The 20,177-nt window shown below is 46.1% G+C and overlaps 1 protein-coding gene across 1 annotated transcript; it reads right to left on the bottom strand.

The window, feature by feature from the left end:
* Nucleotides 1-653: 653 nt before the first annotated feature.
* Nucleotides 654-20,177, bottom strand: GTPBP2 (GTP binding protein 2). The gene is made up of 12 exons (XM_078868215.1): nt 19,747-20,177; nt 18,807-18,833; nt 16,028-16,212; nt 14,890-14,998; nt 13,767-13,964; nt 13,104-13,278; nt 9,170-9,389; nt 8,536-8,671; nt 7,191-7,249; nt 6,763-6,934; nt 5,734-5,898; nt 654-5,059 (listed from the first exon to the last, which is right to left on the bottom strand). Exons 1-12 carry the CDS (start codon nt 19,927-19,929, stop codon nt 4,883-4,885), a joined length of 1,806 nt encoding a protein of 601 aa, XP_078724341.1. The 5' UTR covers nt 19,930-20,177; the 3' UTR covers nt 654-4,882.

Below are 20,177 nucleotides of genomic sequence, written 5' to 3'. Positions count from 1 at the left end.
CACCGCGCACGTGGCACCCAGAGCCCCCGTCCGCGCGTGACCCTGCTCTTATCGTTTCCCAGTCTACTCGGCGATCTGGCGACCCACGTGCGCGGTGGGGACTTAGTGTGAAGTCTGTCCTCTCTCCGTTGTCTGCCAGCAACGGAGAGTGAGTGAGTAAAGTGTATTGTGGAAGTGGAAATAAAAGGACTGATTCCGAAGCCGTCTCAAGAAGGATTATTACACTTGTGAGGTCTGCATATGGGATCCGTAACCCTGAAAGAGCACTTCATTGTCCGTTTAACATCTCCATCTTAAACTCTGATCCCAGCACTTACATTGTATATTTAAAAAAACTTAACCCAACTGCTTTAACAATAATTAAACTTTTGGTTTCCCAAGGGTGGTACAAAATTTGAGTCTAATAACTTCTAACATGCATACACCGATAAGAACCACATTTTTCTACATAATCGCCCTCTTTAACAATGCACTTTTCATGTAATTCCTGGCACTTGTAAATTCCTTGCAGAAATGACTTCTCTTCCAGGCCATTCAGTGTCCCCCATGCAGTCTCCTCCACCTCATCATCAGAACGCTTTTAATGCATTAGTTTCTTCAGTTTGCTCCTTCAATTTTGGAAACATCACAAACAAGCCACACGTGACACGGAATATAGTTTAAATCTAAGCAATTTAATATTCTTTAGTTTTTACAAAATGTACAGTTAACAAAAACCGAAAAAAATATACCGTAGTTATATATTTTCTTAAAACGAAGCGTACGGAACGACCAAACGGGATGGACGAGTTCACGGGTTCGCGGTACGAGACCCGAGGAACGGGGCACGCACGGACGCCAGACGATCACGGTGGACAGCACCAAAGAGCCACACAAACTCACCAGCGCCCCATGCTGCACGTGCACAGCTCGATCAAGAGACCGATTGCTCGCAAGGTGGGCGAAACGCCGACCGATTTTCAGACTCACCGCTTCGGCATCGAGTGAGAAAACGTCACGGATGTTTAGACCCCAAATAGGAGGGGGGCGACGGGGATCGTAGTAAACCTTGCAATACACGACAGCACTGCAAACGTTTTAAGGTCGTGTTATCCACGAAGGCGACCGCCATTCACTTTCGTATATTTCTATACACTTTAAAAGATGTAGGTGATCAGTGTAATCATAAAATGGAATCTTTACTTAGCAGGGTTATTCAGTTTGAAATCATTTATCCGCATTAAGCAGACAAATGCTCCAAATACCACGGCGTAACATTAACGGAACTGGAATTTTAAACCATGCTGGGATGGTGGCGATGCATTCAGTAGAGTGTTCGTAAAATCTGATTTGCTCCATAAATAAGCCAAATCTTGTAAAATTACCTTTAAAAGTACACCCTGGAGCCAGAGTTATAAGAGAATGCTTAACAGCTCGTATCAATATCATAGGATTCTGTGAAAGAGCTTCATATCTCATCTAATTCCTCCAGGATAAATAAAGATGACGATTCTGTTAAACATCAATGCTACCAATTGTAGTAGAAATTAAAAAGTGAATGGCAGCAACTCCATTAGACGTTTCAAACATTAAATATTTTGCAGTGCGTCCATTTGCCCCTTTTATATTTCCGTGAAGTTTAGCCAGGATTCTTTCTCCATCGTGCGTTAATCCGCTTAACAGGACCACATGCACATGCGACGTGAGACAACAACGACGACGACAACAGCCGAGGGGTGAGTTCGAACGCTCACGCGCAAGAATAAGACGATCTGGGACCGTTGATATCATTGGACGTTGAATTAATAACAAAACTAAATCGACCAAAAGTGCTTTTCCAGACTAGTAAATAAACCTCGTAATGTTGAACACGAGCATTCCAATAACAAACAACATTTATGATGCACGCTCGCTAAGTGCTATGAATGTTGAAATAAAATTGGGTAACGTTGACACGTAGAAGGATTTCGAATCCCCTGTGCACATCGCAGATGGACGGCACAGCCGGAAGTTTAACGTGAAGTCTGTCGGCCAGCAGCCTGCTGGGTGGACGTCGGTGAAGTCTATTTGACGAGCGTCTTGGTGGTGTTCCTTTCCAACGATTAGAAAAAAATTCTACCACCACCCCCCGATTTTCTTTAACCTTCTACACGGTGACTGTCAATCCAATTTCTATCTTAAGAGCATTTTTTGGGAGCATTTTTTTTTTATCCTGAAACTCATTTTCCATAAAACCTGCATCACTTTATCTCAACGGATGTGAAGAAGGAAAGGGCCTTTAGCTGAGATCGGTGCCAGTACATACAGTACTTAATAATTACAACACAGCAACCTCTTTAACAATGGGTACAATATTGCGAAGTTTGAACAGGAAGCATTTGGCATGCTAAAAAAAACACGACGGTCAAGACCTTAACTGCATTAAAATGCATTGTATAAAGTTGTAAAACTTATTTAAGTACACATCCTTTTTTGAGTGGACCAAAAACTTTATCGTTAAAATGATGCAGCAGTGAATGCCAAAAGGCACCATTTTCCTCAAGCAATGTTGCAAGTGCGATGGAGATTTTCCTAGTTTCCCTCGGCCTCGAGCAGGGCATGGCAGGCACAGGGCATGCAGAACAGAAGGGCAGGCATGTGGTAAAGTCCCCCTGTTTAGCGTTAGCGATGAGCAACTGGCACCTGCCACAGCCGAGAACGAGGGTTATCAAGGTCGCCGATGTGTTATTGGGTTGTAACGCGCATCGTTCAGCACGATATCAGACGTTTCGATGCACGTGCCGAAAGCTTTTCACAGGAATCCGTTTGCCACCGCACCAAACGAGCCGCGGTACAACCCGAAACAAAACATCGAAGCGCACTACAGTACGGCCACGAAAAGCTACGCAAGTAGTACTTGAGTCGATGTAATGAAGATCAAAGATACCTTGTGCGTGTGCTTGGCGTATGATATTTCACGTCAGTGTCACTGAGACTGCATATAACATACACGTATGCACCAATATATGCATACAATACATATGTATAATGCATATCTCTTACATACACATAGATATACACACACACAAATATATACACATATATACAGGTGCGCAGATATATTTGTTTAACCTGTAAAACTAGATTTGTTTATCTTGTAAAACAAACAGCGTATGCTTCAAACAGAACGTAAAATCATGCTGATGAAATTCCAAACAGTGCTGGAGTATAAAATGAGCAGTTACGAGTATAACATGTTGTAACTTATCCACAAATACCAGAATTATATTGTAAAATCTACCTATGTTTTTGATAACTAAAAAAAACCATGAAGACACAATTAGCTCCTGTCTTGGCATCAAGGCTGACAAAGTCAACAGTCGTTTCTTAAATACATCACACTGCCAATAGCACCAACAGTGCACTGTCCTCATCAGATGTTAATTAGAAGCACACAGAAGATAACAAGGTGGTAATTGCACTGATTGCAGCATACATTGTAATGTCAACACACAAACTCAAATAAATATTGAAACTCCACAGTGGTACGCCCGTACGAAGAAAGAGTTCTGCTACTCCAACCAGACTGGCAAAACGATGAGCGAGCCAGCGATAGGTTTTTTGCGAGGCAGACACAGCGTTGTCCTCGAAATACCAGAGCTAATTCGTGACTAGGGTACACTCCGGTCTATTAAGTTTTACTCGCGTTACTCAATTATTTAGAAGAAGACGGCAGCTGACCAATTGGAAGCTTCTTATCTTGCTCAAGCATGCATATAATTGCATAAAAAATTGTAATGGGTTGAAAGTCACTTACATTTTTTTATTTATCTTATTTGGATCATAAGTGCAGTGCAGTACTCTACAGTAGTGCCCGAATGATTGTCACTTGACATGTATGTGCAAAGTGGAGACGCGGATGACAAAAAGTAAGCATTGCTTTGCATGCCGTTCAATTTGTAAACGCCACAAATGCGAATGTCTTTTTATTTTTAGGGGTCCCGCCCCAAAAGACCCACCACACTTATATGCAGGACAAGGTTGATCCTCTCATATTATTTCGAGGACACACGTATCTGGTCGTGCCAGCACAAGCAACTTTAAAAGCCACGTGACCAATGCAGACATGGTCCCATGGCGAATAAACCCCACCAAAACCTAGGACTGGCCGTTGCGCAAATCAGAAGGGAGCCGGAGACTCGTGCCTCGAAGGGGTTGGGAAATGTGCATGCACAAGTGTTTCAATAACACTGGAGTGAGAACAATAAAAGACTCCTTGTTGAATCGAGATGAGCTGAAAAGCCTGAGTGAGCCTGCGACTTATCTTGCTGGATCAACGGTGAGCTAGAAGGCTGAGTAAAAGTCTGCTACTTCATGAGCGCAGGGTACAATGTGAGCGTGGACTCATGGGTTCAGTTCAGGCAAGGCCTGCGTCCCGTGACCTGCTGTGTCATGAGCACGTGCCCACTATGACCTTTAACCTGATTGAGCTCCCATCTCGGAAAGAGCGCTGCATTGATAAACTCCAAGCGCTCCACCGTGGAAGTCCCGTTATCTTATTCTAAAACAAACTGCAGCCCTGCTGTTCGTGACTATATTGTGCTCCACTGTTAAGTAAGGAGATGTTTACCTCGTGACATCTGCACATGCATATACTGTAAAACTAAAAAAACGATTTGTCTTTGCTGATGGAGATCACTGCATATATGGTGAAACCTCTGTGGGTGTGTGTGGAGTTTAAGAAGAATGCGTCTCGGGTTAAAATACAAGGAGAACAAAACTAGCATTGCGTTTTAAAATGTCTTCACCGTATCCGGCCAAAGCCTGCAGCACCAGGGAACCGCACACGTTCATAAGGTAACCCTTGCCGAAAGGGGGAATCGACAGCAGTCTCTTCTCTTACTTCATCCTCGGCTCGCCGCTTTCACGAGGAACTGTCGTCGGACGACGGAGAGGCCGGCAGCGAGTGCAGCTTGGTCACGTGACCCATGCCTCGGGTGGCGCCCTCGCGGATGAGCAGCTTGGCGCCCAGGCGGATGTACTCGGGCTGCTTGATGAAGCGCAGCGTCACCACGGCGTTCTCACCTGTCCGCACGTTCTCCTGCAAGCAGTCACGGCCGTCGGAAATTATAATTCGAGTTTTTGACTCAAAACGCCTCTGCAACGACGACAGAACTGGCCAAACATGCCAATGCAGGACCCTCTGGAAAAAAGCGTTTTGTACGACGTAGAAGGGCCATTTCTCCTAACATGTCGCCTATTGTATGTTTGTCCTTTCAGGGCAGTGTTATTGACGAATGTTGTTATTTGTGTGCTCATGCTCCACTGCTCATGCAGTATCGCAAAAAAAAACATTGATCTTGAAACTCCATGAAGTTTTCCTGGATATTTCATTATTATTATAACAACACCAATTGCATCGAATGTATCAAAATAGCATTGCGAAATTTAATTGCCTTTTGAATTTAATTTGCATAATTATGGGACATTAAATAATAATAAACAGATCATCACCAAGTCCATAGTCATGAGATTATCACTCTAAACGACTGCGGACAAGCTAATGGCACGTGGCTAACAAGAAACAAGATTTATATCTCAAGAAGAAGGCTAATTTGACTTGTACATTTTTTGGCTCGGCGTTTGTACGCGTAGGTTTCGAACAGCCCTGGGCCTAGCCACTCGGCTCCTGCAACCAGCCAACTGTTGACACCGTTTCCCTTTAGGTCCCGACAACCACGGACCCCCCCCCCCCCCAACCGCCGCCCCGCTCACCTTGTCGAGGATGTCCTCCACGATTGCGGTCTGCCGCACGTTGCTCACGTGCACCGTTACCTGGAAGCCCTGCCGCACCGTCTTGGCGTGGAACAACAGCACGATCTCGGCATCGAACGCCCAGCACACGGTGGGGCACATTTTGGGGCTCACCAGCACCATGCCCTTTTGGGGGGGGGGGTGGGGGCAGACCACGAACAGCAGTGGGGAGGAGTAACAGTTAGGTACGCAACGGAATGTTGACTTTACTGAACATCACGAGGACCATTGACGAAGCAACGCCCAGCATGACACGGCTGAAGCAGATGACGTCACCTCCCAGTCCAACCGTTTTTTCTTTAGTCGAGTAATCGTGTAGTGTATGAAATTACTCTCACTGACACGGAGTAACAGGTCACCTGCTTACACTTTACTAATCCTACTCTCACACCCCTTGTAGGCACACCAATGACTGCCTTTCACCATCACCACACACTCTGCTTCTCCTACTACCCACACTCATCTACCCCGCACCTCACCTACTCTCTCCTATCTCGCCGCTGCCGTCTGCCCTTCCCTACACCGCCCCGTACCCACTCACCCGTCTGTCCCAGGTGGGGGGTTCAGCGAACACCCGCCCGGCGACGGCGTGAGGGGCGAGGTCCCGTTGACGACCCGAGTGGCAGCGGCGAGATGTCTTCTCTCTTGGTCCCCGAACAAACTCCCTTTACTCACGCGCACTCCCGCTTATGTACCTCACGTGCTCCCCACTTAAGCTGTCGCCTCTACGTCGCCTCTTGCGCTCACTAATCCCTAATCATCGCCCCCACCTCCCGCCTCTCCGGCGCCAACCTCGCGCCCCAACGCGCACACCTGCTCTTCCCCAATTTGACCCTCTCGACTGCGCGCACTGCGTACATCCCTACTCTACAACCGGATCGATAATCGGCAGAGTAATCGCTTACTGACACAATCGGGTAGCCCAAGCTCTCATCGGATTTGTCGCGTGTCCTCGGTTACCCGGCAAGCCCCCTGGTGGACACCGCTCACCTTGCGCAGGAGGTAGCGGTCGAAGAGGCCCAGCGCGAGCGTGGCGGCCTGGCCGGCGCGCAGCACACGGCTCGGCGCGCGGTTCCTCTGTATGGTGGCGACGGCGACCGGCAGGAACTCGCCGCGTTCCGTGGGCCCCACGACGAAGCCATCGCCCTCCCGGCACACGCCACTGGGCGGAGGAGAGGACACCGCAGATCGTTCAAGGTCCCGACCTCCCACGTAGATGCAGGAGGACCAAGTACAAGCGTGACTTCATAAAGCAATCGACTACAATCGGCGCTTGGGTTATGCACATTACCTTGGTTGTGGCTTAACCACTCTTGCGGAAAAATTTATCAAATTTTTTTAAGCGTTCACGCGTTTAATTATTTCAGACATGGACTGTTAGATCCACAATGAGAATTCCACTTGCGCAACATTCTCACCTGTATAACGTTCCTCCGACCACCGTGCCCACTTCAGGTACCGTGTAGATCTCATCCACCTGTGCCAGTCATAAAATAGGCCACGTGTGCATAAGCAAGCAGACTTTATTTCAAGAAATGTAATCAATGTTATTACCAGATAATCTTGAGAATTTAGCATAAACGCACTTTCATTTGTCCCAGGTCGTCCTCTGAAGAAACTAGCACTCTCCATGGAAATGTGGAAGTGGTAGCACTGGCTCAAAGCCGGCACCAGATATGACCAACGCCATTCTCTGCATTGGCCATGACAGTCCCCATTTCAGATGGTTTGTTCCAATGTCTTGAAGCATTCGCAAGATTTACGATTTTGTACGGGTTAAATAAAATGTTCTGGTTTCTCGCTAGACTCATATGATACCAGAAGAGGATGGAGCTATGCAAGTGCGGTGGCATAGAATAAGCGATGTAGCAGCATAGCGCTGGCTGCTGGCGGGGAAGGGGATCTGCGGCTTACAGCAGCCCTGACGTCAGCAGGCCACGTGACACACCAGAGGGGATATCTGGGGGAAAGGTCACAGAAGGGGCACGTGGGGGAAGCCCGGGAAGCCGCTGGTAGGTTCTAGACAGGGGGCGTGGCCTGGGCGGAGCGAGGCCACGCTGGGAGCACAAAAGGGGGGGCCCTGAGCGAGCGCTCGGGGCTGTCGTATGGAGTGGGATCCCCGTCGTGCTGTTGAAGATGGTCGCCATCGTCGCTGTCGTCTCGTCGCTGTCATCTTCACTCGATATTGCGCTGCTAGACGGTAGTTGGCTGTTGTGGTTAAGCGCCGTCGGTGTTAGACGGCTAGTGTTGTGTGTAGGCGAGCAACTCCTGTAGAGTTGTGTATAAGCGAGCGACAGAAGAGTGTGTACCAGCGTAGGGTGTGTATTGTGCCGAGGGTGCTCGTTAAATAGAATAAGTGCCTCCAACTCTTAGCGTCTCCGAGTTAAGTCACTACACAAGTAGTGGGTGGGATTGGCAGAGCAGTAGGTGGAGCCAATGAGTAGACTGCGAGGCCAGCATCCGAAAGTGGGGCCACCATGTGTGGGTGGGGATACCGAGGCGGGTGTGGCTAAGTAAAAGTGGGCAGAGGGAGGGCTTGGCAGCTCATCACGTGTCCTAGTTGAGCCTCCCAGAAATTTGGTAACTTCGTATTTTTTCGCTATTACATCCACTCCATTGCGGATAATTCTAAATTACTATCAGAAATGAGTACTCGCCAATTAGAGAGGGGAAGCTTTACCTCAGGCTAGATTTACAGATAACCACGCGCATCAGGTGAATCGCAGTGTCAATGGTGGTGGTTGGCAGCGGTGAGATCCTCACCTGAAACTCGGCCAGCTGCTGCATCAGCTGCTCCTGCTCTTGCACGTTGCTCTGAGGCGGGAGCACGTTGAGGAAGGTTTTCAAGAGGTCCAAGTTCTTCCCAGTCACGTTGGACACGGTGAAGATCGGTGTGATACTAGCGAAGACACGGAGACAAACGTGCTGTTGCAAGATGGAGAGTGGCATCGCAGGACCGTGAGAAATGGGCGAGGAAGTGGCGGTTGTGGTGGCGAGATGTTAAATCCCTCGTCTGGTATGCAGGAGGTTGTGGGTTAGATCCCGACCCTCATGCCTGCTTTAGATTTGGAGTTTGCATGTTCTCCCTGTGGTCATGTGGATTTTTCTCCGGGTCCTCCGGTTTTTCCCTCCACATTTAGAAACGTGCACTTAAAGAGTATTAGGCTGCTATACATTTCCACTTGATAAACCACTTCGTCGAGCAGTATAGAAGCCAGGTCGCTTCTCAAAAAGAGCTATATAGCTCAGTGTGGGCCTAACCTGGTAAAAAAAAAAACAGTTTTTAGTTTCGTTTTAGAGTTGCAAGACCTTAACCCACAAGTTGATAAATGAACGAGGATGATGAGAAGCAATTGATACAAAGACGACGTAAGAAGAGACCGCCCCCCCCCCTCACCTGCTGCACTGTGGGAACTTGGTGGCGGCGGTCATGGCGTCGTCGGGGCCACACACGAGCAGCGGCACTTTGTTGCAGCTGGGGCTGCGCAGCAAGCGCTCGAGCTGACGCACGGTGCGCTCCACCGTGCCGGGCGAGCACACGTCCACCTTGCTCACCACGATGAAGAACGGCACCTTGAGCGCCATCGCCAGCCCCAGATGCTCCTTGGCCGTCCCAACTGTCGACGAGACAGAATGTACCGTATGTAGCCAATGTAGGAAGGACAACAAACTAAACACAAAAAGCAGAAATTAATTTAAAAGTTCATAGCTCTAGTGGTTTCCTAATATCGGAAGGAAGAGCGTTCCAGACGGCCGCAGTAGAGCCCCTGAAAGCGTGCGATGCGGTCACAGTCTTTGTTCGATGGGTAGACTAAAGCCGCTGCTGTGAGGATGACTGGAGTTCGCGTGATGGTTTATGCTCCTTGACAAGATAAGCAAGGTATTGTGGTTAATTTTTCCTAAAATGTAAAAGTAAAAAAATAAAAGAGGTTGCCGATTGATTTTACACGAGGAGCATCAGAGTTGGATTAAAGGAAAATTGAGTGGAAACGCAAATAAATGTTCGTGTGTGGTTCTGGTTATAGGTGCTCACGAATAGCACTTGCTCCTACAGTCTGTGAAAGCTATGAGGGGGGAAACGTTGTCTTTGTGGTTATTGGTGACCAGACCAACATCTCACTACACTTGAAAGCCAAGTTTTATGATAGGTGGCTGCCCAGATTGTAACCCAGGATCTCAAAAGTACCGGCTCAGTCCACTCCCTGACCCTTGACTCACCTTTTGTGAATGTATTTTAACTATATTGCCTCTCGGATTGTTTTAATGAAGTCTGCTGTTAAACTTTGGCGGTTACACTGCCAAACCTCTCAGAAATATATCTAAGGGCACAGTCCGATATTAAAGTGTACACTTAAGAGCAAAGACCCTGTGGCATTTTCAATTAGGCAACCGCGGTCTGTTCTCGTCGCCCAATTTGTTATAAATAAATAATAAAATGTCAATGCTGTTCTCACAAAGTTAAATCGAGGACATCACTCTCTTTCAAAAATAGCAGTGCCACATTCCAAGCAAATGTGTTGTATTTTTATGCCAAGTTACTATTTTTACTATTTTATTACAGTACTGTCAGTGGAATGCAGACCATCAAACACAAACAGGTTGTCACAGGGCTTAGGTGCTGAGAAAATAACCCCAAATGGCAACATAAAAGCAGACAAAAACAGGTACCTTCCTGTTTTGTAATTTTTTTCAGGACATAAATACTTTGCTGAACAAAAATAAATTGCACCTTGGAAATGGATTCATGCACCCCAAAGCAAAATATAAGTTAGGACCACTCAAAAACATCAAACATTTCATACACAATCAACATCAACCACCTTCCAATTTAATAAGCAGCTATTGGCCGCACCTCAAGCCACTGGTACATCACACACACTTGACACTCGCAAACAACACTACACTCAGCGCTAAAAACAAAGCACCCTTTTGCGGCAAGTGCTGTTTGCGAGCCGCTATGAAGGTCGTCACGGCACACGAAGAAGGATATGTGGCCAGGACCATGTCCATACGTCTATGTCTCCCTAGTGGCAATGTTTACACATCGCACGAGGTATTCATTTGAGGCCAAATCGACCTAGGGGCGATCCAAGACTGGTTCAAATAATCATCACTGGTGTTGGCCACGAGCGCAAATTTAACTCGGGTTGCTGGGTCCGTAGTGCAGCACGCTACCCACCCGCTACGCTACTGCTTCCCCCCACTTGGCAACACCACATCACACTCGGCAGAGGCAAACATAAACCTTATCAGAGTCACATGCAAGCGTAAACACAAAGCCATAACCTCCAACTCGACACCTCGCCTTGTTCAGCTGACCGGTACACGGTGATCGGGACGTTTATTAATAACCGGGGCTTCACTTTCCCTGACTTCAGCAGGAGAATCGGGCTTCAAAACATCCCCTTACACAATCGAGGGGGGTGCTTGGCAAAAATAAACTCCGTATGGGGGGGGGGGGCACAGAGTGCCTGTTCAGCTTAACCATAGCACTTGCAGCCGACTGTCAATTGTACAACCCCAGCACGCATTTTCCGAGCAAACGCAGTGAGAATATTCCCATGGATGATGAGAATTTCCTCAGCAGAGGTCGCCGGGTGGCTCACAGATCAGAATGCAGAGTTGGCAACCAATGAGATCCTAGGATTAAATCTGGGATTCAGCTGCCTGTGACCGAACCGGATTCTGCGGTGAAATTAGTTAATGATCTCAGCCTGGTCTTCAATGACTGCACAAAAAAGGCCATCGCATAAACATTGGTTCTTCCACTCAACTTCCAGAGATAGAAAATTTTAAATACCAGCTTGTCTGTCATGGGACAAACATTACTCGTGGTGGCAGGGCAAGAGAGAACGTGCTGTCCTCCGCCCCCCCCCCCCCCCCGTTACTGTGGACCAGAGGTCACTTGAAGGGGTCTCAGAGGTAGAATTTTGATTTAAAACTTTCGTGACTGCAGGAATTCATATTCGTTGGTTCTTTTGGTAAAGTCACTTGGATAGAAAACAACAAAATAAAAAACCAAAAACTCAAAACGTTTCGATCCCCCCCCCCTTTTCTCTCCGCCTGATGACGACCGCTTGTGTTGCAATCGTAATGTCGTGAGTTTCTTTATTTTGTTGTTTTTCTATCTACGTGACTTCTCAGAGGTAGCTCTGTGACATCTGCTTTTGTGGGGTGTTGTCTAACGTGAAGAGTTACACTACTTTGCAAGAGATCCGAAGGGATTATTTTTCTCATGACATACCGAGAGAGAACAGCTGAGATACAATTGGGATAAAGATTAATTTACTTTGAAAGATTTTCATAAACAACTTTTTTCCTCTTCGCTGGTTATTTTTAGTCCGGATTGCACGGGACAAATATCTTTTGACACTGCACCCTTGAACACTTTCACAAGACATGATGAACAAGCATCAGTCATGGGCCAGCAATTACGGCCATCAAGTGATGAGCTGCTTCTTATCATGTGACACAAATACCATGTTATGTATACCCACAACGGAACCGAGAGGCCCCCCACAACATTCACATGTGCAAGATGACTTTAATTTAAAAAGGTCACTATCCCCTTTTAAAATTTTGATTGCGTCACCTCCCCACAAACGACTGCAAAATAACGTTAACTTATTCCACTTACTCTTGAAAAAAAAACTTACTAACAACTACCTCCATTATCTGTTTCTGCTTGTGGATACGAACATGCCACGTTAGTTCTCTGGAGTGACAAGATAACATTTAGCCTGTGCATTTTGAGTGCAGACGCAAGTCACTCAAATTGGACCCTGGATAATGATGCTGGCGTCATTATGGATTTAATGCCACAGCCAAACACATTTCAACGCAACACGCCTTAGATTAAATTAAAAAGCATTATGGAGGGAGGCGACTGAGTGGCTCAGAGGTCAGAGTGTTGAGCTGGTACTGATTAGATCCTGGGTTTCGATACAGGCAACCACTTGCGATTAAAAACCGGGTACTCAAGTGCAGCGAGTTGGTGGTTTGAGAATGGTCACCATGACTGCACGGTGCAATAATTCCAAAGAGAAGTCTCTTCGCCGAATGGCATGATACCAAGAACATCATTTGTATAACGGAGCAGTTCCACAAATTAGGCAACCTTCCAGTGAATATTACTATATCATCCCACCCACCCCATTTCACCGACAATTGAAAGTTGATCGCAACAACAATTCCCCGCATCTTCAAAGCGTGCATCTAAAAATGTACACTTGAAATTGTGCAGCTGCTCAATAATGGGGGGGGGGGCAGGGGGGAACCAAGGCAATCTTAACAGATGGGTGGGGAAAAGCTTGAATCCATCCGTCGCTTACCGAGACCAGTGTTGGCGCCAACCACGAGCATGGCGAAGTCGGGGGCGTAGCTGGTGAGGCCGAAGATGGTGGTGCGCAGGTATTTGTGGTGGCCGGCCAGGTCGATGAAGGTGATCATCTTGGAGGAACTCTCACAGATCTCCTCTGCCGTGCGCGAGCCGTTGTAGTTAACGACCTGCGGCGAGCGGTGAGCAGATCCGAGCACGTGAGCAGACTTTGCACGGCAAAGTTTTGCTGACTTGATATTTATTAACTTTTTTGCCTATCCGCTGTTGGATGAAGGACTCTTCTAAGCCATGCGCGTCGTGCGGTTTGTTTGACAAGAATTCACCGCGATGGTCATTGCGGGTCGGTACAGGGGGAGCCCAGGACTGATTCAGATATCACACGCCACTGATGTTAGTCATGGCCAAGAATTAAACTCAGTTCTTTGGGATCATAGCACAGTGCATACATGTATTATTGTATTATATACAGCATGGCTACAAAGGAATTTTATTCATAGTGTAAATCAAGAGGTCATAAAGGGAGTCGTCGGGGTAAATTATATGAGCAAACACAAGAATACGATCAGGCAAAAATACTGAAATATTTAGCATCGATCTGAAACAGCGGAGGAGATTAAGCAGGGCTATCCACACACATTTGGGATTTGTGACCCACCTCGCCCTTGCTGTTGAAGCCCAGAATCTCGAAGCTGATGCTGGAGGTGCGCCCAGACTGGATTTCATGAAGGTGGCGGAAGAGGTTGAGACGCGCGCGACCCCTCCCGTTGTCCAGCTCCCCTTGCGTCAGGACACCCAGCAGTGTCGACTTTCCCGCGTCCACGTTGCCCAGCACCGCTACCCGCAGGTCCAGGAACTGCCGGCACAGACGATGGGGTGGGGGGAGCACGACGCACTTCAGCAAAACGCAATTTAAAACAAGTTGGGAGACATCACTTACGTGGCGTGGAGCATGTAACGATTTCTCAACGAGCACTTGTCCTCGAAAGTATTCGATTAGCGTTAACGGTAAAGTCCAAGCCACGCGACAAGACGATGTTGCACGTAATCGCATTGGCCGAATAGATTTATCCAATTAGTGCCCGTTTAGTTTTTTTGCCAAGTTTTGTTTGGGTGAGCAATACATTAATTTGGCTGGTTTTCTAAAGGATAAGGTCCTAAAAACATGACAACATTTTACTGACATTTTATTAACATTAGATATCTTTTAGAGTTATCGTGACCGCGTGTCACAGACAGACAGATCGACAGAGCTTATGTATTAACGCTTTCAACCATAGTTGGATGCTTGTCATTAAAGTATCCCTTGGTCATTCACTGTTGCGTGAGGAAACCCAACAGGATTGCTTGGCTTAAAATTGGACTTTGCACCAATATATCCCCATAGACAGAAAGAACTGGATTTCACGTGTGTGGATCATCCAGTTTATGCCAGTGGCGTAATAAGAGTGCATAGTCTGTGGAATGCTGAAAGGAATGTCCTGCCCAAGAAAATATATTTTGACTTCCACCCCCAAGCAAATCGTATTATTGTGCCACCAATGCTGTACCTAAAACTGGGCCCCCAGTATTGCTACAATCGTTGTTGCAGGAAAACCATGAGATGCCAGTTCCGCAATGGAGTGTTTTTTTCTCTCGTGCATGTGGCCTTTCTCTGAGCACTCCACATTCCTCTCACATGAAGCTAAGCAATTGTGCAAGGTGACCAGACTCAGTGACACTCTTTTCTAGATGATAGACATATGATGAAAAACCCACAATAAAGACCAAGAGTCACCTACCTGTTGGTCATCTGGGACCTTCCGTATCAAGACCTCAGCCACCATTTTTGGGCACTTGTCCTCAAACTCCACGTTTCTTTCTCGTAATATTGTTAAGTCTGCTCCAAGCCTGTTCAAAACAGATAATATAAAAAAATTCACATTCGTCAATAAAACTGACTTACAAAGAAAAATATATGACAGGTGATGTTTGGGGCAAATGGCGCTTATTAGTAGTATATGAAACAACACATTATATTACAGTCGTTGAAAAAAACCCAACATTTTCACGCATGTTTTGAATTTTCCTTTTCTTATTAAGTCATGGTATTGAGATAATTGGCTACAACTGTTCCTTTTTAGATATTGGCATGACAAACGTGCATACCAACCCATATGAAGAGCAGCATTAGGTGGATTGTTTTGCAAATACTTAAAAATACAATAGAGTACAAATAAATCAATTATGGATCAGGATAGCTATGCTTTTCGAGAATAAAACACGAATCGGATATAAAATTGCTTTTGTTCAGGACAATGTTAGACAACTTTCAAACATGCAAAAACATTTGAAAAACATACCAGAGCATATCACACCAAAACATTAACAAGATTCCAATGTAATACTTAAGTAAATAAATACAAAATGTCATCCCTTTTGTTTATTCACTGCTAGATGGCCTCCCGATGCTGTTTGAATTTCATTGCTACACCTCCAGAGTTGGTCACGACCATCGGCCGTCATGCCTTTGAGCAATGTGTCCTGCCCAAGCCCACACCTACCTTCCTTAACATTCTTTGACGACTTGAAACGTGTGCAGTTTCGAATCAACGTGTTCCTCTTCTTGTCTCCGAAAAGTAATTCCAAGCATGCGCCTTTGCACACCTTTCAGTTTTTGTTCCACTTTGTCAAATGTACACGTTTAAGATCCATGTGTCAGAACAGGTTAAATACATCGCTTTTGAAAAATGTAACTGAATAATGAGAAGCCACAAAACCTAAGTGCTTAGTAAATTCTGATACAGTATAAACAGCAGTTTGTAAAAACTTAAGAGGAAGTCGTTGTGTCTGTGGTCATGTTGACCTGTAATCAGTGTTTCAGTGGGCGCGCAAACACAGGGGTGGGCAGGGGCGGAACGGGCAGTGAAAAGTACTTACTTGTCGGCCATGCGGCGTAGCGTTTTCAAGGAGGCTCTCATCTCCTCCAGAGAGAGTCCAGCGATGAGGCCACAGTCTTCCACGCCGATCTGGTAAATGGCCTCCCCGCGGCCCTCCTGTAACCGCCACTTCATCTGCGTGACGAGGTGCTCGAGGCGATACTGCGAAGGGTTCACCAGCTTCAACTGTTCATCGACGCAGTATGAAAGAAAAAAATACAGAAAACAAAAAAATTCAAACACAATGAGCTTACTATGATTTCTTTCTTTAACAACAAGACATTCTTGGCCTGGTGTTGCTATTATCCCAAGGATGCAGCTCTGAAGCAATAGGGGATCCATTTATAGATTTTTCCACTGATGTCTAACGAGCCTCTTTCTTCCCATCAAGCAGGCACGCATCAAGTGACTGCAGATTGTGAAAGTGATGGCTCCAAATCTTACATAGGAGTGTTAATAGATTAAATCTGTGTACTTAGGTGGGAAGACAAAGTCGAGGCCCTATATTTTCTCCATATTATTTTAGTAGGGTATCTATTCATGGATTTCCCTGTGCTTTACTCTGTTCCAGTGGTTGGGTCTAGAAGCCTCTGATAAGCAATCGTGTATATTTGCTCACGAAAGATGACTTGTTGATCTGTCTGGGGAATAAGATGTTATATGGCTTGCATAAGGTAATGCAAGACTCTTAACATGCACACGAATGAAAGCATGCCTGATCTCTTGGACCCAGGCACAACCAAGGGCTAAATAATGCATTAATTGGCGTGAAATACTTTCCTTTTTGCTTAAGTTACTTTGAGTTACTATTTTAAATGCATCACTGTGATATCCAGATGGGATGCAGTACTTGTATGCATTTTAACCAGGCTGTACATGAGAAAGTCATACATGTTCAAGTATCACGACTTAAAACTTAAATTGACAACAAGAAAACACAATCGCACATTTACTCTGTGGAGTTGATAAACTATTCCCATAACATCAAGAATCGCCTGATGTAATAATAGGTGGAAGCCGTATTAACGAAGGGCATCGGTTTACACGGGAGAGGCAGGGGCCATTTATTTACCCCTTCTCCTCTCAGATTACAAGTTCCCTGTTGGGAAACTAGGCACCGGTATTAGTCCAGTTTCCAGTGTGACCACTGAATGTGTCCATCCAGCAATCTATCCCAAATATCATCATCAGCCACGACCTCGCCACTGCTGGATGAAGGTCTCCATATGCCATCACAATCACACATGGTCACGATGATGCCACCGTTCATCTCACTCCTGCACATGAGCTGGTCATCCTTTAGCTGCCATTCTGTCACGAGTCTCGTCCATTAGCCATAATTTATTCTGGCGATATCCTGCCACAGCCCCATACACTTTACTTAACACTCAATATTTTGTAGTTGTTGCGTTTGTTGCCTATATTCCTATGCTCCTCTTTTTTGCCTTTCGGTGTAATTCCAATCGTGCATCTAAAAATAGCTGTCTTATTATATCAGCAAGAAGCCACGCATTAAGTGTTGGCAGCACATACAGAAATTTCATCTCATTCACCTACGTGCGTGGCTGGATCCCATGATATAATTCCAATTGATCTATTGAAACCACAATTACATAAGGCTAACTGTAAATTACTGTTAGCAAAGAATGCATGACGATATGAAGGGATGTACTGTATTTCACCAGTCAATGCTCTTTTCAAAATATATCAGATTTAATTAAATGTTACCACCTAAAGATAATATTAGGCGCAGTCCTGGCACCATGGTTCACACGCTGCAACGTGAATCTGGAAACCCGATTTTTATTCACGGCCACGGCTAACATCATGATATCTGAACTGGGCCTGGATCCTCCAGCTCACACAACTAAGTGTGTGAGCCAGCACAGAAGTGTTTTATCAGTACGATATGACATTTCAAAATGGTCAAAATATAGCAAAAGTTACTTTGTAACATTGGTAGAGTTAAGATAACTTTAGAGTCTGCCTAAAAACACATTTCATAATACCAACGCGGTACTGTCTATATAATAAACATTAAACAACTTAAGATAACAATGTTATTTATCACGTATAACAGAGCTCAATTTACCATCTAAAATAGCACACTACCGGAAAATCATTTATTTAAGCGGCTTGAGTCTCAAGAATTATCAGGAGCGTCCTAAAAATGGGATGTGTTCAATTTCGTTTAACTGTAGTATCAATAAACAATCATACAATTAAGGTGAGATTGCATTTGCAATTACTCTACAATGGGGAAAGCTTAACAATAAAGTAGTTGTCAACGAAGTTCCGACGGACACAATCCACTCGTTCACAAGAGAAACAACAGGCCCGTGATACATCTTGCCGTATTGTTAAATAACAATAATAATGCTTAACCGGTTTGTCAATTCACTGCTTGACGACGGCCGCCTCCGCATGCCGTGTCAGTCGTGTGCGGTGTTGTTTGACCATACTTTACCACGCTGGTCATTAAAGAGGCGATAAGGAAGCTGAATACATCACTCGCCACGGACGTTAGCCACGGGCTAGGGAATTGAACTCAGGTCGCCAGGTTCAAGAGCACAGTGTGCTATAACAACCACTGCTATCTATCCCACGTTAACCGATCGGAATAGATACACACCCTTTGTATTTTTAGAAGACTTCTCCGCCTTCTCCATGGGTTCTGACTGGTTGACCTGACAATAACAAACGTAATTTAGTCTTCTCTTCCATGTGACTCGTGTAGTTGTGTTTACAGACGGAAGATGACGTGTACAAACCGACCTTACCTTATATTCTATATTCCCCTCTTCGGCCTGAAACAAAGTTAAGAAACTTGTTACTACTCGTCCACGACATAATTTGAACAAATTACACAGAGCACAGCGATTACGGAATTATACAACACTTATAGCAATACGGTGATTGTTAACTACAAACATGGGCACCATATTGTGCAAACACAACCGTTAGAACATTGTCAGCCGTGGTAAATCCACTGCTGGATTAAGAAATCCCAAAGCCTGCTTCGTCTTTCGAGATCTTACGATGTGACAATCCACCCCAGCTGATTACATCGCTCCATCTCCTCTACAGACGTGCTCTCGTACACAAAAACACCCCATTACGCTAGTTTTAAAACGAACTTCATCTATAGTGTCCCGAGCATACGGACACATACGAACACTTATTAAACCAATCTCGCAAGTTTAACTTCTCGTAAAAAAAAAGTTTATTTTATTTACGGACAGCCCCAAACCAACCCACGGTCGCCCTCGGCTCGGCCGGCCACCCCCTCGCCCGAGGCGGCAGCGTTCACTAGGAAAGACCGGTGCGCGCCAGCTTCGCTAGGCCGCGACCTCTACGGCGTTCAGCGTCAGTCCACTGCTGGATGAAAGCCTCCTAAAATCCAGTCGTCATCGTCTTTAGCAGCATATTACAAATGCCGTAGATGACAACAGCGACTGATTACTATGAATTTGAACGCGCTCACTGCATATTAAGCGTGGAGACGGAGCGAAAAAATAAACTCGTGCAAACATCGAGTGGACTGTTACATCCAGTAGTGGATAAACCATGCAACGAAACAAGCTACAGTACATCATCATCGTCGTCAGCACCACTGCCACATGAATTTTCTCTCCAACACATTTTCTCCTCGTGACGATGCTCGGTGGGGTGCTGGTGATGATGATGTTGTTGTTGTTTTGGCGGAACACGTCCACACACCTCGGGCGGTAGAAATGGCTGTGGCTGAGGCTGGTGAAGGCTGTGGTTCTGGTTTTGGTTCTGGATCTGATGTGGCCGTGTGCGCTTCTTCTGCTGCTGTTGCTGCTTGCGGGATCGACCTCCGCCTCGCTTGGGTCCGCACGGCGCCCCGGGGCCCGTGAACAGGTCGACCAAGGCGTCCATCTTCTTCCTCCTCCTCCTCGTCCTCCCCTCCGCCGCTCGTGTCGAGCTCTCGTCTCTCTCTCTCTCGTCTACTCAACGAAGCCTTGACGCCTTGCCCTTGCGAGTGTCCTCTTCCATGAGACGCAACTAAACTACAACAACAACAACAATCGCGGCGACGCGGAGAAGTCGCTGCTACTGCTGCGTATTCGCTCTGCGTGCATCTCCAGACACGAAGTCGTCACCACTGCGCCTCGCTCAGCGCCGCG

This window comes from Lampetra fluviatilis, chromosome 25 (assembly GCF_964198595.1).
Source record: "Lampetra fluviatilis chromosome 25, kcLamFluv1.1, whole genome shotgun sequence".
NCBI classification, from domain to species: Eukaryota; Metazoa; Chordata; class Hyperoartia; order Petromyzontiformes; family Petromyzontidae; genus Lampetra; species Lampetra fluviatilis.
Note: the sequence above shows the minus strand (reverse complement) of the source record. Positions and strands in the feature narration are given on the sequence as shown.